Raw genomic sequence first — 24356 nt, 5'->3', positions numbered from 1 at the left:
TACTATCATTTACACATATTAAAAATAACAACATAGCCACAAATCAAATACTTACCACATCACAAAAGGAAAAACTCCAATTGATTTGCGCAATATTGAGTTTGAGGGGAAGAAAGTGTTAAGGAACATTACTTTTGAGGAGGAGTCTGTATAAACACCTACTATTGCTTCTAACAATGATCAGGTATCAATTACTATAATTGAAGAAGAAGCATATTACGAACCTCAAGATGATATTGTTGTAAACATTCAATCTCATGCGGATGATATCATTTAAAGTCATTCTCAACAACCTCAATTAAGACTCTCGTCAATGGTACCACAAATTTTATGAAGTAATTCTTTCATTTGGATTCAGAAAGAATGCTATTGATGGTTGTGTGTATCACAAGTTCAGTGGGAGCAAATGAATCTTCTTTTGTATTTGGAATCGAAAGAAATTGTCACGACCGCATTTTGCTAAGGATAGCGAAAGCGGGTAAACCGTGACTATTAAAAGGGATTAAAGAAGCGGGGAAAGAAAAGGGCTAGAACTTGAGAATTTCTCAAGGCCAAGTCAATTGATATAATAGAAGCTAAGTATTTCAATACATGGGCTTGAAAACAGAATAGACATCTCCCCAACTAAATCAGAGTTGATAGTGAGGTTCTATAATTCTAAAAGCACAAAAGCACAGCGGAATAAGTCCTTGCTAAACGACTTCGTGTATGAAGACACGAACCGTTGGGAGATCAACTTGATAACATCGATTCGGATCGTCACTCCATCCTCTTGACGTTCAACCTGGACATTTATAAATACATGCAGGGCTGAGTACAGGAGTACTCAGTGGACATGTGCCGAAAACAAAACATACATTATATAGTTGTCAAGCCATCACAGTAACACATGGGAGTTTTCTTAAAAGGCCCGAGCTTACTAAGTTCTTTTGTGAGCTAAAAGTTCGAGTGCAGACTAGGTTCTTTCATAATTCATAATTCATCATTCATTCATTCATCATTCCATTCCATTCCAGTCAAGTTCCGCTCCAATGGTCACCCATCATTCCATGACATTCCATGACGATCCATTCCATGACAATCCATGACAATCCATGAAAATCCATGATAATCCATGGCATTCCATTTCATGACATTCATCAAAACAAAACATTTATGGCATGACAACAATTTGAAAAGAATCATAGCTCCATTTTGAGAAAAGATGATTTTTCATAATTTCGCAAGTATTTGATTTATATCCACACTAGTGTGCTAGATAAAGAAAGCCCACCTGATATGCTTATGTCTCAACTCAAATACTCGCTTTGGCCTCACTCGCCCTTGAGCAATCTATCCCTTGAAAATAAATAGCGTAGCACGCTAATTAATACTTGAACTATTTTTTTTCTCTAAAAAGAATGCATGCATCCTATTGGATAGCACCTATATCCTCATCTCGGCTTATAGGATTTTTCTTAATCCTACCTCGGCTTCACTACTCTGCAGAGTTTATTATTCACTTTACTATCTTTGGAGAAATTCTATTTTCTCTAAAGTAAATATTTGGCCACTTATTTAATATGGATTCTTAGAAAATTCCTTTCTTAAATTCCTTCTTTTCTTTGGATCTTTCTAAAGGCCCCGCGACGCCGGTCGGCTTTCGCGTCTCCCACTTTACTACTTTCCTTCTTCGGAAATCTAATTAAATTATCCAGGAATTAATTTGTCAACTTTCGAGCTCCAACTCAATATTTTCCATCCTTGGAAACTTAGCAATTTATTCGATAATTAATTAATTAAGCTCCAACTCAATTCCTTAAATAAACTCCAACTTCTCATAATTAAATCTTGGCCCAACAAATAAGAGTTCTTGGTCCCAAATAATAAATCCCTTGGCCCACTAGTTAAATAGTAATATCTCATCACTCCATTTAATTCATTTAAGCCCAAGCTAAATTAAATTGAGCCATTTTACTACTCCAAATCAATTTCAAATCCTTAATTAGCCCACTGGCCCAACAACTAATTGATTTCCTTGGCCCAGCCAATTAATCAATTACTAAGGCCCAAACACATTAATTCAAGGTCCAATGTATATACTCCCTTTCACCCATCGGTCAACCTCTCTATCCTACATTTCTCAAAAATGAAAATTGGGGAAAACCAGATCAGAGAAGAAATGGCGGTGCTCACTCCACTCTCCACCCCGCGACCTCTCCGGCGAATCGCCATCTCCGGCGTCGCCGGAGCTCTCTCTTCCTTCCCCTACAACCTTTTTTTCTTTTAATCTCTTAACTCCAAAACAAATCCCTAAATTCAAGATCAGAGGCGGCGCCTTTCCTCTCCTGCGGAATCGCCGCTATTTCGACGGGGTCTCGGAGTTCCGCCAGCGCTGGCTCTCGCGCTGACCTCCACTTCGCTACGCGAGCGGCAGCTCCTCTCGCCGCCGCCTCCTTCGTGAGGCAGCCACGACGCTCACCGGAAGCTCACGCCGGCCTCCTCCGTCTCGTGCCCTCCTTCCAACACCGGCATCCTTGGCGAATCCGGCAGTAGAGAGGAGGCATCGCCTCCTTCTCTCTCTCTCAGTCGCAGCCTGCAGCTGCTCCGCAGAAGCTTTCGGATTCCGTTGACGCTTGCTCGTCGCCCGAGAGCCCCTCCGCCTACGCTAAGTCCTCCCCCCTTTCCTTTCTACTCAATTATTTTGAGTTGTGCAACAGCTTGGTGATTGTTGGTATTTCGTATGATCTTGTTGGAGTATTTAAAATTCCATGATCGAAATTTTGGAGAGCCTACTGGGATTGATCCTTGTTGTCTCTACTTTGAAGCTTAAACATTGTTATGCTTGAACAACTATTTGTGGGCATATTCTACTTGTCATTTCTTTCTCGGCAGTGGCTATGCTAACTGATTGTTGGCCCTATTTCTATGTTCTCTATGTTCATGCTATCATGATGCAAGGTTTTGGTTGTAGTGTTACCTAAGTTTGATTAATCCTCTTGGATGGGACTAATGTCCTGCCTCAGAATCTCCTCCTTGCTCCTCCTCTCTTCCTTGTCGTATTCCTTGACTTTATGTGAGTTTGGGGTGTCGATTTTGTGGGGAGGAGAAGGGAGATGAGGCTGCTTATATAGTGCTCTATCCTTGGCTGTTTGTGCTTGAGACTTGGAGGCAAAGGCTCCTATTTTGGGGTTGCCAGCTCTATCTCTTCTGAGCTTGATGTTCATGTTATTCTTACTACTTTGGTGTATGTGTGGGCTGTCTCTCTTGGCTGTTTCCTCAGCCTTGAACGATGGGAAAAGAGGGTTTTACTCATGTCTATATTGAGCTTGTGTAGAGGCTCATTCTACTATGCTCACTTGTCTTGGTTCCTCTTTAATGCTAGTTGGGAATGTGACAAAAGTGGCTGATCTCAGGCTCTATATTGCAGCCTCTTAGCTGCTCTACCTTGCCTACTACTTCCCTTTCTTAATTGAGCTTGTGCATCCCTTCCTTTTTGTTTGTGAGTCCTCTTCTAACCCCTATTCTTGTGCTAACTTGGCAGGTACATGGCTCTGGAGCTTTGGAGTCTTGTGGCTGCTCCCTAATCGAGAAAGAGAGGAAGAAGATGATCCCTGCAAATCTTGTGGCCTCTTTTTGGAAAGCACCAAGTATTGGGCTTAGAGTAGTAGCTACACCTTTCAATTTCATGTAATACTAGGTATTGGAGCCCCTAAAGTAGAAATGTAGTATAGGAGTGTATTGTCTCTTTCACATGTGTAAACATGTACTACTTGTATTTAAATTTCCTCCAAGCATTTGTCTAATAAAAGTATGGTCTTTACTTTTATCCTTGAAATGTAAATTTCCTTGCACTTTATTTCTTCCAACGAAAATACTTAAATTACTCCAAAGTCGAGAATTACAACTACGATTACACAGCTTCTTAAAGGAAATTAATTAAGCTACTAATTCCGATTTATCTCGAAAGAAAGGAACAAAAATTGGGGCGTCACAGAAATAATTTTCGAAAAGGATATATTTCACTAACACCAAGAATTTTCTCTTGAAGAAATTTGAGATGAAAGATCTTGGGGAAGCCTTTTGTATTTGGAATCGAAAGAAATAATTTTCGATTATCACGGAAGGGAGACAAACCTAGTCTCATTCAGTGCCTTGAAATAAATCTTGAGATTTAGAAAATGCAGAAGGTTCCATATGCTTCAGCGATTGGGAGCCTAATGTGTGCTCAAGTGTGTATTAGACCCAATTTGGTTTTAATTGTTTATATGTTGGGCAGATATCTCAATAACCCGATATGTGTGAGAAGTTTGTTTTTATATAATATGTGTTTTGTGAGTCTGTTAAGTGTCGCACTAACTTAGCCCTGTTTTCCACTTGACCAAAAATGCTTGGGGACAAGCATGGTGAAGTGGGAGGGGGGAGGGAGTTAGTGCAAGTTAGTGTCAAGTATGTATGTCTGTTTACTAGGTCTAGGAGTTAGTAGTAGTCGTTTAGTAGGAAATTATGTGTTCTGTGTTTATGCATAACTGGTAAATAGAAAGCAAAAGCCCCTTAGTGAGAGTAATTGAAGCGAGAATGCATGTCAACTTTGATGCCCTTTTCCTTAATAAATCAAAATCGGTTTGGACGAAGTAAGGACGACAGAATATGCCTCGACTGATCTAGTTGTGAAGCCCTCCATAAAAGTGAGCTATAAGCCTTAAACACTTCATACTAACACGAAATGAGAGGGCTGCCACTTGATGCTTAGGGAGAGAACTTAGAAGGAGAAAAATTTTGATGATAGAAGTAACCTCTCGGGCCTAGGAAAAGGGTACTGGAGGTATAAGCTGGACGAAGTCCAGGGTATAAAAAGGAGGAATAAACTGGACAAGGGCCAGATAAAAAAAAAATAGAGGTATAAGCTGGACAAAGTCCAGAGAGGAATAAGCTGGACGAAGTCCAGAGAGGAAAGAAGAAAAAAAATTATAATAAGAGCTAAGACAGGGGAACTCTCTGACCCGAGGCATCAGTGGTATAGCACTATAAGAGCGAACGATCCTAACATCCCTGGTGAGGAATGAGTGATCGAGCGAATCCAACAGTTAGTGAAGTTAGAGGCTATCTTGACAAACTGACAAGCCGATTAGATAGAAGAAGGGAAGGGGAAGATTTGGAGACTGTAGATTCTTGGATTGACCTCAATCTTGTGGGGATGACTGCTAGAAAATAAACCAGTTTATGCATTTATGTGTTTATGTGTTATTATGTGTCTTTGTCTGTTTTCTTTGTCTAAGTCCCTTAGCGTCTAGGTTTAGTAGTTTGAGTCTTTTTCTTTGTTAGTAGAGTCGGTTAAGGGGAAACCATGCATTGAAACTTGCCTTATTCCTTTTTCTTGTCTTTATACTTGAGGACAAGTATGGTTTAAGTGTGAGCAGTTTGATAAGGCTCGTTTCATGCATCGGTTTAGGGTTAAAATTCTGTGCATTTGGGGCGCTAATGTGCGTTTATGAGTTCAGGTGCGTAGTAAATCTGTTGGGCCTAGGAGTTGCTGTTACCTGACCTGGCAGATGCAAAAGAGATGGAATTGAAGTAAAAATCAGACGTCGTCGTTCGGACCTAGGAGAATCAAAAGTTGGCGACAGGAGCAGAATGGAGCGAGAGCAGATTATTTTAAAGAGTCTTACTCAAGGGCAAGAGCGTCAAATCACCAGAGGGATACCCTAGGGATCAGAGCCTCACATATATAAGGAGCTCAACCTTGAAGAACAGGACAGACCGTGAACAACCACTTCTACACTTTCCTAGCTCTAACTTTCGTCCTATGCTTTAGTTCCACACTTCAAATTTCTCATTTCGACTGCTGCGCACTTGGACATGGAGGATTTTGGCCACCGTGGTTCTCATCGTCATCGTTGTTATTTTGCTGTGTAACACCGCCTTGTGAAGGCGAAGAAACAATCTTTACTTGCTTTCGTTTAGTACTTGTTGGTTTTAAGTTTCGCGACTATAGCTGCTGACTTTGATCTACTGGATTTGAACCTATTTCTTATTATTATGGAAGTTTATGTTGGTTTCTGTTGGATATCGCTGAGTTGACTCTTATTTCTTGCTTTTAGCTTTCGTCTTATTTATTGTTGGATGTTTGGAGCTGAAATATGTTGGTTTGTTGATGGAGGTTGGGGATTTGCGTATGGAGATGTCTGGAGTTGTTGAATCATGGTGTATCTGAGTTGGAGTTTCGCGTATTTGGTGTTTGCTGTTTACGTTGTGCATGATTATGGCTATTTACTTTCTGTTTCCGCATCCTTTAGGTCCAGTAGCGTAGATCTGTTAGTTTAGGCTTTAATTTCTTGTTTTAAGTCTAGATCTAAAGTTTGCTCTGTTTTCATGGTGTTTAATACTCTGTTTTATCTGCTATTCTCGTTTGATTCCCGAAGAAGATGAAGTTGTTGGTAGTTAGAACCAGATCTGCTTTATGTCAGTACTTTTCTGCATGTACTTTACTTTTTCTGCATATCCTCCAGACCCTGTCAGTACGATTTGCTTTGTCTCTTTTACTTTTCTGCATGCTTTTCCAGACCCTGGTAATTTAAGGAAACTTGTCTTGCTTTTCGCTTTATGCTTGTCCGTCCAAATTAGGAAAGTCTGTCTAGTTATGTTTACTCCAGCTGTTTAGAGCCTTAAAATATCTCAGTCATGTATGTTCCGTACGTTCCCAGTTCTTATACCCAGTAGGTAAAGTTAAATTTTTCTATCTCTTAAACCAAGTAGTTTTACGTTCTCGACCCACAAAAATTGTGTGGCAGCAGCCAACCCCCATTTCCAAAACATCCTCAAATGCAGTTTCGTAACACCTTCTTCCTCGTGGGATCGATCCTTTACTTCCCTGTGCTAAGTTGCAGTATAGTGGGTTGAGGTTTTTGAAGGAATAGAGTACACCCAACGACCCATTTCTGATAGTTTCATGATCTTCTAGCCTCTGAAGTCTAGTCGAATCCTCTGGACCTGTTAGATCGAGTGATATCACATATAGCACAAACCTGCATTGCACTTCTAGGACCTGTCAGTTACGTATGTCTGTTGGCTGTAGAGCCATTTCGTGGAGAAGTGCTGAGCAAACACTTGTAGCTACTTCTGCCATGACAACAGAATTCATAACTTATTTTGGGGCATCTAGTTATTGAATATGACTGTGAAATTTTGTCACAAGGCTGCATACTGTAAGGTATTGAAAGACCGCTTAAGTTATGTTGTGACAATAACTCTACGGTATTATATTCCAAACAATAAGAGCTCTGTTATGTCATAGTTTCTTAGTTGTGAATTAAAGTTCAGTATGGACAAATACCTATTTCTTAGTTGTGAATTAAAGTTCAGTATGGACAAATACCTATAGAGCATAAGCGAACGAATTTGATAGCAAATTCGTTCACTAAGGGACTAACACTCAAGGTCTTTCATGGGCATGTAGCCCAATTGGGTGTTATGTTGTTTAAGGGTACTTCCGTTTCAGTGGGAGTAGTTTTGGTTATTGCTCTATATTGTGTTTTGAACATGAAGTTATAAACTCATGTTATTATCTGTAGAAATAAAGTATTGTGTTTTGTCCATTACTTTTGTAATTTGGTTTTGGTTTGATCTCATTAAGGATTTGTGAGGACCAGTTGGAAATAGGCATGTATGATCACCTTGCATGAAATTTCCATGCTACACTCCATAATTGATTTGTTGTTCATTGTATTTGCATATGTGATTACTGATGGGTTTAATTATGAAAAAATATGGTGACTGCCCCTTTAGTCCTATGTCGATATGATTGATAATAAGATTGTTCGGAAATACACTATGTGATAGAACTTTTGAGCGCTCATTCGGTTTGTACACATTTATTTGGTGTCATGTGTTGCCCAAGTGGGAGATTGTTAGAAATTTGGGCTTCAGATAATATATTTATTCTCAATATACTCCACCGGCAATAATCCACGTGAAAATTTGGTTCGGTTTAGTTCGTACATTTGGTTTTTCAATATTTTCGTATATTTAACAAAAAAAAATAGAACTTAAAAGATTTTTTATTTTGCTTGCTCCCATTTGGATGAAAATGCATTATTCAATCTTCAATTTAGACCTCTAGAATGTGATATGTAATGAGTTCAAACTTCGTGCATCGAGCTGACTTATTAACTTAGATAATATTAACCATTAGCATCAATGCATATTGGTCTCAGACCAAACTTATATTTAACCAAGTAATTGACTCGATTTAAATAGTTTAGAAATCTTATCCTCCTAGACCAATTTTATCGGTTGGTGGAGGCCGACCTCCAACCACTTGGTTGCCCATGTCATTCTATTGATTCAGCCAATGCAATTGTATCAAATGACATAATCTTATTGGTTGATAATCTTTATATAATTTTTATTTTTTTTATATTATTTCATTCCCTATAAAGATCACATTTGCTATAAGTTTTGTACACAAAAAAATCTATCTTTTCTCCTTATAAAATCCTTATTCTTTATTATAATTTCATGTTTTTATTTGTTTGTTTTTATAATTTTTAGTTTGTCATTTATTGTGTGTAATAGTAAAATTTATGTAATAATATTATCATCGAAAACAATAAAAATAATTATATAATGGTGTGGGTGGGTGGTCATTGATAAACCATTAAAAAAATGTATTGTTGGTTGGATGAATATTGATAATACGGAAGATGATGTGGAAGAGATAGAAATAATTAAATATTGAAAAAGTGAATGGTTGGATTGATGACGTGGAGAAGATAGAAATTAATTAAATACTCCCTCTGTCCCACTAGAAATGAAACGTTTTTCTTTTTGGGTTGTCCCATTAAAAATGAAACGTTTCTTAAAATAGAAATAACTTTATCTCTACTTTTACCTCTCTCTTACTTTACTCTCTCTTCTTTAACTTACAAAATAACACTACATAAAATCCTGTACCGAAAAACAAACGTTTCATATTTATTGGGACGGAGGGAGTATTAAAATGGTGAATGGTTGGATTATGCTGCATGGTTGCTAATAAATATGGTTTTAAATAGTAGCTTAGTTGCATCACCGTCACATGATTTCTTTCTTATTTTAAATACCAAATGAAATAAATTTTGAACGTAGAGTAAAATTATTAGTGATTGTCATACACAATGTGTGTGCATAGCATGCAAAAAATTCATAGAATCCTCTTAAAGCGGCGAATTTTGATGGTGAATCCAACAACACAAAGATTGGACGCAACGCAAGCCATATGCACATTCATTTCGCATGCCATCAATCTTTATACCTAAACGTAAGTAAAATAATTGCAATTCAACTACATATAGAGTTTTATTTATAAAGAGATGAAGAAAACATTTGTCATGCATGGATAATTCATTTCTTACCAATATTATTGAAGAAATTTCTGGTTTTTGGCTTTTGAAGAGGTTAAAGGGGTCGTTGAATTATGTGCAGCTAATAATTATGAAATGGGATTTGGAAGGCCTTGACCCTAATTATGTTATTCCAGATCAACTCTACAATATTTAGTGAGGTTAGAAACTTAGATTTTATCTTTATTTTCTTTGTCTTTTTTTTAAATTACAATTTATACATATTACTAACTTATTGATGGAAGAGAAGCATTTTATCAATTGTATATGCCCCTCGGTTGTGCTTCATATTTATTAATTTTATTATTCAATACTGTTAGTCACTTTGTGTTAACAACATAGAGGTTTTTTTTTTTTTTTTTTTTTTTTTTTTTTTTTATAATTTACATTAATAAGTGTAGTCCACAATATTTTTGATATCGCATTTGTTACGGATACCAACGTGATATGTATCTTGGATTCTTGGATTGGGAAACTAGAGTAGCAAAACATTGTCTCATTTCCAATATTTACAATAATATTCAATGTTCTAATGATTAAGATTGAAATCCATACATTTCAATGTACCAATAAATTATGCGCCCGATATGAATTCGAAAGGAATAAAATGCAAAATGCACCATCTACTTATTTAGAGCACTCCCAATTTATTTAGAGCACTCCCAATGCTCTCCCTAAAAACTCTCTTATTTCTCCCTAAATCCTGCCACATCAGCGCCACATCAGCACCAAAATTTATTTCCAGTTTTTAGCCAATTTTTAGCCAACTGCTCCAATGGTTTCTCCCTTATTTCTCCCTTATTTTTCCCTAACTCCGAAAAAAAAAAACGCCGAAAAATCGCCGAATCGCGCCTACAGTGGGCGCAGATGATTCGGCGATAAATCGGCGATGAACCGAATTAACGCCGAATTATCGCCGAAACCATCCCAACGGCCGGCGATAACTTGGCGATTTTCGGCGAAAAATCGCCGAGTGTATCGCCGGACCATTGGGAGTGCTCTTAAATGGAGTTAAAAAAAGATCAATCTTGTAAATTTAAGAATGCGAAAAATAAATCAAAGTATATTTAAAATAGGAACGTAATCAAATGCAAACTCTAAATATTCTATAAACTTCAAATTATGATCTGGACTGTTAGAAAATGTTAACAAATGACAAAATAGTAGCAACAGAAAATGTCAACAAAGTGTCAAAGGTTGATGTTGTGTTGATATTGTGTTGACACAGTGTTAACATTTTCTGTTGCTACTATTTTATAATCTGTTGATATTTTTTAACAGTCCAGATTATAGTTTGGAGTTTATACAAATATAAGTTTGCATTTTATCACTACTCGTTTAAAATAAGTATACACAGAAAAAAAAAAAAAAAAAAGTCGTTTACTTCAATATAGTGATGCATATAGCTAGGGTTTGGTCAGTGCGATCTATCATATTCATACGCATACTGAAACTATCAAATAAAAAATTTGTTACAAGTAAAAACCAAATCTTTTATCTTAATGTAAATGTAGAATATTGAGTTTTTGGTAAAATCAATTTCAATGGTAATATGGTACCATATTTTTAGCATGCCATACCAAAATTTGGTATACCAGAATTTTAAGACATACTAGGCTTCGTACTATTTATATATAGGAGATGGATCACAATAAATTTTTTCTTAAAACCAGAATACAACTGTATCAATACGCAGATACATTGATATTACAAAACATTTGAGTTTTTTTAGTCAATATCAGTTCACTGATTTATGAATTAAGGTTTATCTCTTTAAGACTCTATATTAGTTGCTGACATATTTTGTAAGGACAACTAATATTAACCTATTAAAAAAATGATATGATTTTTGGTTGTCAAAGTTTTTATTCATATATTTAAATATATTTAATGCACTATAATATACTCTTTCCGTCCCATTAAATATGCAACATTTGCTTTTTGGCACGAGATTTTAGTCCATCCACAGTGGGACAAACGATGCGACTCGCATCGTCCGCCACTGTGGCATCGCGGACGATGGGTTAACCATCGTTCGCGCCCGATCGATGATCCGCGGACGAAGCGCGGACGATCCTCATCGTCCGTCGCATCGTTCGTCACTGTGGCATCGCGGACGATGCGACGCCTTTTTGTCTTTTAATTTAATTTTATTTAATTTTCAAACAAATTCACACTACATATTCTACACTTCAAACAAAATGAATCCCGGAGATTACCCAAGTCCGAATAGTCCGATGTTCGGTGGTGCACGATGGCCGGGTACAGAACCCGACGAATACCGGTCATTCGACACCAACGCTCAGTACGATCCCGAGTTCAGCACGGACTCGTACGGGCAGTCAAACATGGAGCCTTCTCCGAACCGCACACCCGCCGCCGCCACGTCAGGCTTTGCCACCAAGAAGAAGCGGCCCAAGGCACGGGCCCAGAAGTTGCCGCAAACGGCGGCGTGTGAAGAGTTCGCCCCGGGAAGGACGAACTACGCCGCAGACAAATCCTTCGTCTTGACGAGATGTTGGATTGATGTTTCAGAGGATCCGATGTTCGCCAACAACCAGAAGGTTACTGCGTATTGGGAGCACATCGCCGAAAAATACAACGAGACCAAGCCGCCGACTGCCTACAAGCGCCATAGGGAGCAGCTCCGCAAGCACTGGGATCAAATAAAGAAGCAGGTCAATCTGTTCGCGGGGGAGTACGAGAAGTGCGAGAGGGAGCCAACGGTGAGAGTCTATCGGATGTGCGCGACAAAGTGGTGAAATCGTATACACCATTGTTCGGCGAGTTCAAGCACTACCAGTCCTGGGCGATCTTGAAGGAGAAACTGAAGTTCGTTGGTGGTGTGCTTCCTCAATCGACGGCGGCGAAGAAGAGGGCGTCGAAGCGCACCTTCACTGATTATATAAGCAGCGAAAGTGGTGCATCTCCAATGGACCTCAACAATCCGGTGTTCGAGGATGAGAGTTCCGGCACTCCGATGTCCCGGCGTCCCCTTGGCATCAAGGCTGCCAAGGGCAAGGGCAAGGCGACCACATCCGCCGCGGCGCCGCCTGACTAGGCCCCAAGCCTGACCCCGAGCGCGACCCCGAACGAGACATCGGTTGCGTCACATGCCTACACGGATTTGGTGGCCTCCTCCGACTACAGGACGTTGTTGGACGCATACAACGTCCTGATGCAGGCGACCAACCCGGCTCAAATCGAAGGCATCCAGCAGATGATCGATGGCCTCAGCAGCAGGTTGGGACTACTCTAGACGAGCCGGGGTTCTTTTATATGTAGTGCACTTTTTTTTTTATAATTTCTTAGTTTGTAACTTTTTTTTTTAATTTCTTATTTTGTAACTTTTTTTTATTAATTAAGTAAATGTAGGATTTGCCTTAATTATGTTGTTTTTATTTATTTATTTTGCTTGATATATTTGCATAAATTATATAAATACAAAATAGAAGTAAAATGCTTAGAGCGGGCTATAGTCCGGGCTTAGAGCGGGCTATAGTCCGCCCCGTTGTAGGTGAAAGGGGCGGAGGATAAAATGCTGACGTGGCGGTGCATAGGGGCTTAAGGCGTCGCTTAGTCCGTCTCACTGTGGATGCCCTTATGTAGTGTTGTTTTGTGAGTTAATGAAGAGAGAGTAAAGTAAGAGAAAAGAAAAAGTAAAGAGAGTATTATTTCCAGAAATATTTCATTTTTAATGGGACATACAAAAAATGAATGTTTTATTTCTAACGTGACAGAGGGAGTATTTGGTATTCATGGTGTATATTAATCTCACAATATATATTGATGTCAAGTATTTGGTATTTATGGTGTATATTAATCTCACAATATATATTGATGTCAATACTGTACCAAAATCTTTTGATAAAATGTCGTATCGATCGTGACAAAGGGAGTATTTGGTATTCATGGTGTATATTAATATCACAATATATATTGATGTCGAGTATTTGGTATTCATGGTGTATATTAATCTCACAATATATATTGATGTCAATACTGTACCAAAATTTTTTGATAAAATGTCGTATCGAGCCAAAGAGCAGAGTTTACCAAAAATTATATATTTTCGATAAGTTCGATAATTTGATATTATTCCCCACTCCTACATATAGATAAGATGAAGTATCGTTGGTTAACGTACTGTATTTCATATTTTTGCTAATAATCTAATTTAAATAATTACATGACACTAGTAATATATACGCATAACAAAACCAAGCCTAATTTGACTATTTTAAGCACAACAGAGTCCATAACCGAAGTTACTTAGTCGTCGCTTGATTTAATGAAAACCTAGATCCGTGTCTAACCACTAAATTATATCTTGACCGTTGATTGGGCATGAGAAAACACAATTATCTCTGATCAATGCCGTCGGATTATGGGCCTCAATAAACAAGAGATAGTAGTTTCCGACCGTCCGATTAATCTTGATCACTGACCACAACCCCTTTTATTTACGCATCAGCCTCATCTCTTTCAAACTTTTTATTCCATCCCCAGATTTTAGAGAGAGAGAGAGAGAGAGAAAGAGGTTAGTCTCTGTTCTTTGCTCTAATCTGTTTTCTTTCGATTTGATTTGTTAAATTATTCGGTCATTCGATTAGGCCTTCCTCGATTCTGATTAGGCCTTCCTCGATTCTGATTATGATGATATGAGTTCGTGATTCTAGGGTTAGTATGCTGCGATTCGATTTGGGCATATGTCGTAGCGAAGCTGAATTAGTTTGATTTCACTGCATTCGTTTTGTTTGGTTTTTAAAATCGTATGGTTTGAACTGGTTGGTAATCTAATCAATCTAAATATTCACTTGCCGTTTCTTTATCGTGAATTTCGTTTTAATTCTTAAATAGAATTGGACGATCTTAAGCTTCTACGATTATGTTGGCTTAGGGTTGGTTAGATACTGTTTAGAATTTTTTATCTGCTCTTTCAATCATCTAACATCAGTTTCATGGAATTCTAAGTAATTACTAGGTGATTTATTAGACTTTGAGGTGTAATTTTGATCCCACAACATTATTTCCCTAAATTTTGGATAAGAACCTGGAAGGGGGAATGAATGTGATGATCCAAAGGTTGGAAGAAGAAAGGATTATTTGGTTAGACGCATTTGTGTAATCAATCTTGAAGGGTTGTGTTCCTAGCTTGTTGTAGCCCTCGTATAAACACACGAATGATATTATAGTTAACTTTCAAGCAGCATTTACAAGAGTTTACGATCAGTTCTGGCTTGTTCAATTTAATTGTTCTGTATGCTTGTGCTTACTCTGTTCTTTACTTTATGGTGATCGTCTTTTATAGCAATCTCATCTTCTTGCAGATGGCCCGTACCAAGCAAACTGCTCGTAAATCCACTGGTGGAAAAGCTCCCAGGAAGCAACTTGCTACCAAGGTCGAGTACTGGTTTACTGATATTGTGCACCTTAAATACCATCAGTCTATTGTATTATGGTTTTGATATGGTTCATATAAAATTGTACAGGCTGCCCGTAAGTCTGCACCAACCACTGGTGGAGTCAAGAAACCTCACCGTTACCGCCCTGGAACTGTTGCTCTCCGGTGAGTACCCTATTCTATTGATTATGTGTAGCATATGAGGCAATGGGCAGTTTCATAGGTAGCAAATTTAGTTTTCTTTGTGGAGGGGTGGGGAAGGTATTTTAAACCCTCAGGCCTCAACTGTACATTGTAGCTCTTGATGTATTATATTGCCTAATTAAGCATTTAGTACTTTTTTCCTTAGCGTAGTATCTTTAGATAAATTTGGAAGGTAGCTCTTTCTACAGTATGATGCTATTAGAAGTTTGAATATGAATTGGTCTAGTACTGTAGAATAAGAATTATTGATTGCAACTTTGTATGCATTTCTTCTTATCCTTACTGGTGGATTTCTCCCACAAGGACATGCATTTAGTTATGGTGATTGTGATATGTTTTGTATCTTGTTTGTGATTGTTGATAATTGTAATACCATTATGGCACAGTGAAATTCGGAAGTACCAAAAGAGTACTGAGCTCTTGATCAGGAAGCTGCCTTTCCAAAGGCTTGTTCGGGAAATTGCCCAGGACTTCAAGGTGAAGTGAGGGTATTCATATATTTCTGATTTTGTCTAATTCCATTTAAAATATGGATTCTTACTTTGGGAGTGTTGGGTGCAGACTGATCTTCGTTTCCAAAGCCATGCTGTTTTGGCACTTCAGGAGGCTGCTGAGGCTTACCTTGTGGGTCTCTTTGAGGACACAAACTTGTGTGCCATCCATGCCAAGCGTGTGACCATCATGCCCAAAGATATCCAACTGGCTCGCAGGATCAGGGGTGAGCGTGCTTAGGCAGGCTTGTGTTGGAGTCATGTAGTGATAGTAGTACCTGTTTTAATATGCATTAGGACCTCCCAAACTGCTGGCTTGTGTGCCATAATGGGGATTGTTTGGTTTATGGTATGAAAGGATTATTTGAATGTTGCTGTGTTTATTTTGCTGTCAAGTTACAACTTAGGTTTCTTGTCACACCACTGGTGTTTGAACAAATATTTTGTATTTGCATTGCAAGTAGTGAATTCGTTTCCTTAGTGCAGCTGTGTATATGTTTGTGGGGGCATTAGTAGTTGAATTATGATGAATCACGATTTCAAGTAGGAGTACCATATTTTACTTCCAAATACATTGAATCACTTTCTTAGCAGTGAATAGTGATATTGCTCGTTTATTTATGTCTATTACATCTGTAAATAAAATAACTTTATTATGAAATAAATAGGAGTATTACTTTTGTCCATTTGATAGTAAATGACAATTAAAATCCGAAACTTGTATACTCCCTTCATCGGTCCTTAAAAGACACATCCCTTAGTTCATTATTGAAAGACATTTGCCATGGATCTCATTTTTGTAGTATTGATTTTATAGTACTTTCTTTCCATTTTATTCTAAGTGGATCATCACTTTGATACGAGATTTTATATAGCGTTGTTTTGTAAAGTAAGTGGAGAGAATAAAGTAGAGACATGCCCAAGGTTTTGGAACTGTCGATTACGGTTTCGGAAAATCTTGAACCGACTCACGGTTTCCAAAGTGATATTTCGGTTCTATTTAAATCTCACGGTTTCAATTTAGAACCATAACTGCCGGTTACAGTTTTGCTATTAATCACACGAATTGTAAACCTTGGGCATCTTTAGAATAAAGTACTACCTCTGTCCTTGAAAATTTGATACATATTACCATTTCGGTCCGTCCCTGAAAATTTGATACACTTCACTTTTACCATTTTTGGTAGTGGACCCCATATTCCACTAACTCATTCCTACTCACATTTTATTATAAAACTAATACTTTAAAAGTAGGACCCACATTCCACCAACTTTTTTAACTCACTTTCCATTACATTTCTTAAAACCCGTGTCGGGTCAAAGTGTAGCAAATTTTGGGGGACGGAGGTAGTAAGAGATAAAGAGTTAGAGAAAAACTCTTTCTTGTTAGAAATTAGAGTTGGCCAACTGTGGAATTCATGAGGAAATATATGTTGATTTCTAAAGATAGAAACGGCCAAAGGGGAATTCTAAATTGAACCCATAATACAAAGTTAGCATGTCGTGTTGTTACGTTCAATGTAGTATAGTATAAATATAATCTCTGTTTTTTTTATCCCTTTTCTTGATATATAAATATTTAATAGTATTTGCGTGCGTTCAAGAGTATTTGTCGGCCTATTCTTAATCCTCTGATATTTCTTCTTGTCAAAAATTTCTGTTTGAATCTTTTTTCGGCTTCTTCGTTATTCCCTAGCATCATCCTCTAAGAAATTGCAGACCAAGATCGGTTGAGTTCAGACAAAAGAGCCATTCATCGATATTTTCGAAATCCCTCTAGGCAAGGAAGCTACGTTGTAGAATGAATGGTTGAATGAAAAATGATGTTGACAAGTTTTTGGTTTGATTGGAATGCAGAATGATGGTGTGAAAGGATAGATAGCAGATGAGGGAGGTGGTGATGGAGGTGGAGAGTTTGAAGAAAATGGAGGAAAACAAGGCCAAAGAGAGAAAGATGGCGAATTTGGAGGCGGAGGTGGGCCGGATGAGGCAGGCCGAGGCGGATAAGGACGCGTCTCTTGGGAGGCTGATGCGCGACGTGAGGGAGCGAGAGAAAAGGATCCAAGACTTGGAAGGAGAGCTCGAGCGGAAGAGCAAGTCCGAGGCCAGCATGGCCAGGCATCTCGACTCTGCCATGTTCGAGCTCGAGGAGTCCAAGATCGAGATCGCCTCCTTGCACGAGAAGATGGATGGACTTGAGGATTTATGCAACCAGATAAGCAAAGAGACGAAAGGGGCTGAGGACACTCGGACCCTCAAGGCAAAGCTGGCCAAGGCGCAGGAGGCCGAGACGAAGGCGCTGAAGAAGGCCGCATGCTTGGCAGAGGAGATGGAGGTGGTGAAGGCGGAGTGGAAGTTTGCTATGGAGGGTGAAGACAAGAGCTCGAAAGCCATGGAGGATTTAGCGTTGGCGTTGAAGGAGGTCGCCACGGAGTCGAATCAAGCCAAAATGGAGCTGGGTTTGAAGGAGGAGGAGATGGAAAGGATGAAGCTTAAGTTGCATCAAGCTGAACAAGAGGTAGTAGTGATACAAATCTATAGGGTTGAGTTGATCAAGCTAAAATCAATTGGGAGTGATCCAGTTAATTAATATAGTGATTTCAATTCTCTTCGTCCTGCTATATTATTATTCTTTTTATTTACTAATTAGATTTATACGGTGGTTTCAGTTCTTTATATTGATTTTTCTTTTATTTACCAACAGGTAGAGGTGCACCAAAAGAACGAGGACAAGTTGAGGGCGGAGACGGAGGAGACGCTCTTCGCTTGGAACGCTAAGGAAATCGGCTTCGTTAACTGCATCAAGCGGGCCGAGGAGGAGCGCGCGCTGGCGCAGATCGAGAACCACAAGCTAACCGAGTCGCTCAAGGCGGCCGAGAATATGACCCGGTCCGCACGCGAGGAGACGTACAAGCTGCGAGACATACTCAAGCAGGCCATCAACGAATCGAACGCAGCCAAGGCAGCAGCCGGGATCGCGAGAGACGAGAACTCGTTGCTCAAAGACTGCTTAGCCGAGAAGGAGGAGGCGCTGCACTTCATCACGAGGGAGAACGAGCGGCTCCGGATAAGCGAGGCGGCCGCGCAGGAGCATGTGAAGCAGCTCAAGCGGATGCTGACGATGGCCTCGGCCGAGGTGAAGACGGACGACAAGGAGGAGATAGGCATCGTTATGCACAGCGACGACGACGACCACCAGAGCATGAAAGACGCGAGAGAGTTCAGCTTCGATATTGATGACTTGAGCTTCTTGAACGAGCCCGAGCCCGAGGATCCCGAGAAGACAGAGGCGCTAAAGGGCTCCATCTTCGATACAAGCGCCGAGACGCCCAAGGCGGCCGAGCCAGCGAAAGGGACCTTCTTTAGGCTAAGGTTTTTGTCTTCGGAGGAAGAGCCTCATAAGGCCGGGGATGCCGAGGAGGCGGCCGAGGGGGATAAGCAACAAGGCCACAGACGGTCGAAAACTATGTTCCAACGAGTGGGGGGACTTCTCACTATAAGGAAGAGTTTCCAAAGGAAGGATCCATCGGTTGATCAGAAGATTATTCCTACCCAAACTCAGCCTTAGCCATGTTTGAGGTTGTTGTAGTGACAAAAACTAAACTAGTGCTTGTTTTTTATTTATTCATCATATGTTGTAAACTTGTAACGAGATTTATTTCTTCATCATCGTTCATATATGATACATATCCTCATTTTTGTGTTGCACTAATTGCAATCAAGTTATACGGTCAATGAAGGGGAGAATCAAAAGAAATTTAGCAATATACTGTAAAAATGATGAACCAAGTAGTTAAAATGTTTTAGTGGATACTGAAACTTGTGTTATTTGTAGTATAAAATGTGATGAAAATATTTTTAAAAATAGAAATGAACTAATTTTATAGAACAAGCATTAAGGTAAAGTGGAACACTTTAAAGGGACAGATCAAATACTCTCTTTCTCTGCCATTTAAAGAACTATTTTGTCATTTTGTGTTGTTCACGATTTAAAGAACCATTTACTTTTTTTCCTCTTTTGGTATAAGAACCTCGCATTCTACTAGCATTTTACAATTAAAATCCACTGTAAATCTAATATAAAAATTGGGTCTCACATTTTATTTACTTTCTACTTTTACTTTTCTTCACAACGTTAGTGATTTCTTAAAACATGTGCCTTGGATATCCAATATTGGAATTTAAATAAAAATGAAGAGTTATTCTAGATCCCTAAAATTCATACGAATTAGTTACTCTTAGACGAAGTAACAAAATTCATACTATGAAGTCTAGACATAATAGCAAGCAATAAACAAAACTCGAAGCTATGAATCTTGCAGTCTTTGGTTGAATTAAGGGCTGATCCCATTCGCCGCACAAACTGAACGAAATGCTGACTGCTCTCGAAAATTTTTGTGGCGATCTCGGAGGACCGCTGGGCAAGAGGTCCTAGTTCAGACATTTCCACAATGGGCCACTGTCTCCTAGTCAACCGTTGGTGCACTTGGCGTCCGTTGACTTCAGCGGACTGCTGACATGATCCGATTACTCCGATCTACATATTCAATTTTTTTTCTGCCTCTTTCTAAGTCTATTTTACACATTTTCGCAAAACATGTCAAAATAAAAAATTGTATAGAATATATAATTAAAGAATATATTTCACATACAACACTCAAAACAAACTAAATCTAGGCGTTAAAAGCATACAAAATTCATGTTTATCACTAACATACCTAGTTTTTGTAATGTGGGTTTGGGAACACTCAAAATGAATTTCTGTACCTCTGTATTCCTATGAACTCCTTGAGCACTCAAAATGAATTTTTGTACCTCTGTATTCCTGTGAACTCCTGTAATGTGTTTATCACCACCACCGACGGATCAAACCCTAGATACATAAAGAATCTCCTTTACGTCCGTAATTGAAAAATGGCTTTGGATAGAAGTGAGACCCAAGACACAACATGGAGAACACGGGGGCATTTTGAAAATAACAACATTATTTTCAGCTCTAATACCCGATGTAGAAATGATATACCACAACTCCCTATATCGAACACCGAGCACCACCGCCGACGGATCAAACCCTAGATACATAATGAATCTCCTTTTCGTCCGTAATTGAAAAATGGCTTTGGATAGAAGTGAGATCCAAGACACAACATGGAGAACACGGGGGCATTTTGAAAATAACATTATTTTCAGCTCTAATACCCGATGTAGAAATGGTATACCACAACTCCCCATACATTTAAATTTGCCGCTTTTCGCTATGAACAATGCAGGCATAAGCATATTTCTTTGGCCTTCAAGTATTGAAATATTTGGAACTAAACCGCTAGAAAACTAAATAAATGCGCAAATTTATTTGCAATAATTGGGACATAAACATGTGTCCTTGATAGTTAGAGCATCCACATCCAAGCCAAAGAGCATGGATGCGGGCCCGGACCCATATTTATTAATTTTTAATCCTCTGGTCTTCCACAAGAGCACAACACCCACATTCATGCTCTTGCGATTCATGCTCTTCCGCAAGAGCATGCTCTTACACTATTCAAGGGTCCCACCATTCTATTATTCAATTTAAATACTTCAATTACTAAAAATATTTCCACAATATTAAAATACATTCAGAATACCCGAAATACTATTACAAATTACTAAAAAATTAAAAATTACATAATTAAAATCCTAAAAATTAAAAATTTACATACTTAAATCCTAAAAATTAAAAATTACATCCGTGGAAATTTAGAGAAGACTAGTTAGATGGCGCATGTCGGTTGGGGTTGGGGGTATCCTCAATTGCTGTCGGAAGGTTTGTATCATCCAATGGTGAGCATCTTTTTGCTTGGTAGTCATCCAAGACGTATCGGTGTTAATGACATTATTCAAAATGGCCCATAATGTGCTGGGGTTTGGAGGCATTGTAGGGGGTGGAGGCGGCACAAAGGGAGCGGGAGCCGGTGGTTCGACTAGGGTCGCGACGCGACGGTGGTTGGCCATCGCCGTTTTCCTTCCCGGTAGACGGCGTCGGGAACCGCTCGGGCCAGCGTCAGAGCCATCCAAGTAAGCTTCGGCAAGCTGGCTTGCCACCTCGTTCTCGCCGAAGTCGGATAGCGACCTCGCCCTTTTTGCTGGAGGAGGCAGAGGAGGATTGGACGCCTCCCTTAAGTACTTAGAAAGATGACGCACCTTCTGCCAAGTGTTGAGATGCTTGAATGATTTGTAATGCATTGTTTGGTAGGCTAACTTGTCGGCCGTGATAATGTCGACCTCTTTGGTGCCACTCCCTGTTGATTCTGGATTTCTTCGTTGGCTCTTCCAACGACATTGCGCACAATACTCAAAGTGCGCTCCACCGTTCCAGCCGGTCGGCTGGCATTGCACCGGCGAGTGACGCGGAGCCAAAACCTGTCCCCAGTTCGGTTAGTGCCTAACTTTGGATCTTCGGAAATTGTGACATATGCATCAAATATCTTCTCCATCTCGAGCAAAGTGTAAGAGGTACGGACGTTAGGGTCACCGGCACTGCCACGGTACGAACACGAACACCACGACCGCCGCGACTACCGGAATTTGGGAAAGAGGTTGTGTCGAGCAGCTCTCTGCCGAGCCGTGTTCAGGTGCCCACCAATATTGCCCATTGGGGGCATTTTGCATGTCCACCTGCTAAGGCCGGTAGCCACCCATAATTTGTGAGCCTTGGGTAAGAGGAGGGGGCGATAAATTCGTATCCGGCGAGGGGAATGGTGAACCGCCGAACCAATCATGGTTCCATCCACAAGAGTCGGAGGGTGTTCGCCGGAGCCGCCAGACATTTTTGCAAGAGAGAAAGAGTGAGAATTTAGAGAAAATGAGATTGAGAGAGTTGTTTGGTATAGTGTGATTTTGTGTTGAAATGAGGGGTATTTATAGATGAAAATGTGAATTTCAGGGTAAAGATTATGAGAAATAAATTAAAAATGGAGAAAAAATAGATATATTTTTATTGGGAAGTGGGAACTTTTTTTTATTTAAATCTGAAAAATTCAGATTTTCGAATTGAATAGAAAAAAGAAAAATGGCAACGGCATTGTCGTTGGGGAATCGCGTTGCGCCACGTCGGCTTGCTCGTCGGCACGACGCTACTCGTTGGCAAGAGCCCGTCCATGCCGTCGGCAAGAGCACAACGGCGAGCAGTGTGCTTGCCGCGTCGACGGCACGGCGCCTACCCGTTGCAACGAGCAGCGCTGCGATGCTCTTAAGTTTGTATGTATTACTAATTGCCTAGTTATTTTATTTCTTGCAATTCTTTTTTAGTTAACTTAAAAATATCTAATTTAATTATTTTTATATTAAAAATATTGTTACATGGTGCGAGTGGAAAAGTAGTTAACTTTCTTTTTCCATCATTGAAAAGTATAAATTTTTTTTAGTCTATCCTGAAAAAGTATGAAATTTTTTGTTATTAGTTTGTTTGTGGAAAGTATGAACTTTCTAATTTTAAAATAGTCAAACAACATATAATCATACACGTCATTTTATTACTACTTATATCATTACACTATACTATTAATGATGTGGAGTTTACTCTCCTCTAACACTACTTACACTACCATTTATTTTTATCTCTTACTTCACCAATTTATACATTAAAATCTATGCTAAATCAAATGTTTATACTTTTGAAGGACGGAAATGGTATAAATTTTGACCGAATGATGTTTCAAATGTCAAATGGATACTTTTATGAGTTTTGGTACAAATGTAATAATGCCAAAACTATATTGAGATAATTCTTATGCAGAACCAAAATAACTTTGTTTTTCATATTCTACCACTTATGATTTTAAGCAACTTTTCCTTATTTTTCTTACAAAATACCACCTCGGTGAGAGATCTAATTGGCACATCTATTTACTAGATTTGATGTGGTCAAAAGAAAACTACCAACCAAAAATTGATACCATCAAAACAAAGATAGAAGTTGGTATGTAGTGGAGAACCAATCAAATAATTCACATGCTCAGTCCAAACACAACTGTAAAGTTTTGGAAAAAGAAAAAGTCTCAACTTTATTCATTATGAAGGTCAAGACAAGTCTTTGATATACTATCAATTAACACCATTGGCATTGAACAATGCAAGGGACCCGTCTTCAAGCTTTTTCACTTTCTTTTAATGCTATTCATTCAATTTCATGGTAGCTTGTCATACAAGCCGATTCTTAGTAAGGATGTTGCCAAATATCGATAATATATTTTACCCATATATATTTTATTAAATAAACAGTAATATTTGACGTCCAAGAGGAAGAGAGAGAAGGGGAAGATGATATATATTGAGATGTTATAATTGTATATGTTGGAAATTATTTATCATTATATATTCAAGATTATATAATTGAATATAAATAAAGTAAGATTTTCGAACATCATGTATTTCACGTAAAACCATAAACATAATAGGATTGAAATATACCTTGGCGATCCATAGCGGAAGGGATTGGGGAAGACGGAGAGAACTTCCTCGGACTTTCTTTGGTGTAGTAGCGCAGCTCCAACTCCAAGGATTTGTTTCTCTTTCTTTCCCTCGTTTATGTGTTCTTTGTAATGTGTGTGATTTGATGGGATCCCACACTTGTATTTATAGGCAGAGAGAGGACAAACTCTAATTATAAAGCATTACCATCAAAGTGACTATTTAATTAGGACGTTTCTTTTTTATCAAGTAATACCAAAATCAAATGAAATAATTGATCACAATAATTTGATTTGTTAGTCAATAATATATGAAAACCAATTAAACCATAAATATATATGCGTCCATTTTCTTTCCTTAATAATCAAAGGAATGAAATATTCCTTTCACTTGATGACTACAATCAAAGACGCACATATATACTTATAATTATATATTCTCCTTTTC

At 38.8% G+C, this 24356-nt stretch overlaps 2 protein-coding genes across 2 annotated transcripts; both read left to right on the top strand.

The window, feature by feature from the left end:
- Positions 1-13787: 13787 nt before the first annotated feature.
- Positions 13788-15943, top strand: LOC125206460 (histone H3.3). Its single transcript, XM_048105713.2, has 5 exons — positions 13788-13899; positions 14690-14761; positions 14852-14928; positions 15354-15444; positions 15529-15943. The coding sequence occupies exons 2-5, from the start codon at positions 14690-14692 to the stop codon at positions 15697-15699; spliced, it is 411 nt and encodes a 136-aa protein (XP_047961670.1). The 5' UTR covers positions 13788-13899; the 3' UTR covers positions 15700-15943.
- A 146-nt stretch (positions 15944-16089) lies between these two features.
- On the top strand, positions 16090-19166 carry LOC125201978 (Myosin heavy chain-related protein). The gene is made up of 2 exons (XM_048100288.2): positions 16090-17976; positions 18163-19166. Exons 1-2 carry the CDS (start codon positions 17344-17346, stop codon positions 19024-19026), a joined length of 1497 nt encoding a protein of 498 aa, XP_047956245.1. The 5' UTR covers positions 16090-17343; the 3' UTR covers positions 19027-19166.
- The last annotated feature ends 5190 nt before the right edge of the window (positions 19167-24356 follow it).

Source organism: Salvia hispanica, chromosome 2 (assembly GCF_029641045.1).
Source record: "Salvia hispanica isolate PSC_SH4W2 chromosome 2, Shi_PSC_v1, whole genome shotgun sequence".
Classification (NCBI taxonomy): domain Eukaryota; kingdom Viridiplantae; phylum Streptophyta; class Magnoliopsida; order Lamiales; family Lamiaceae; genus Salvia; species Salvia hispanica.
This window is presented reverse-complemented; position numbering and strand designations above follow the sequence as displayed.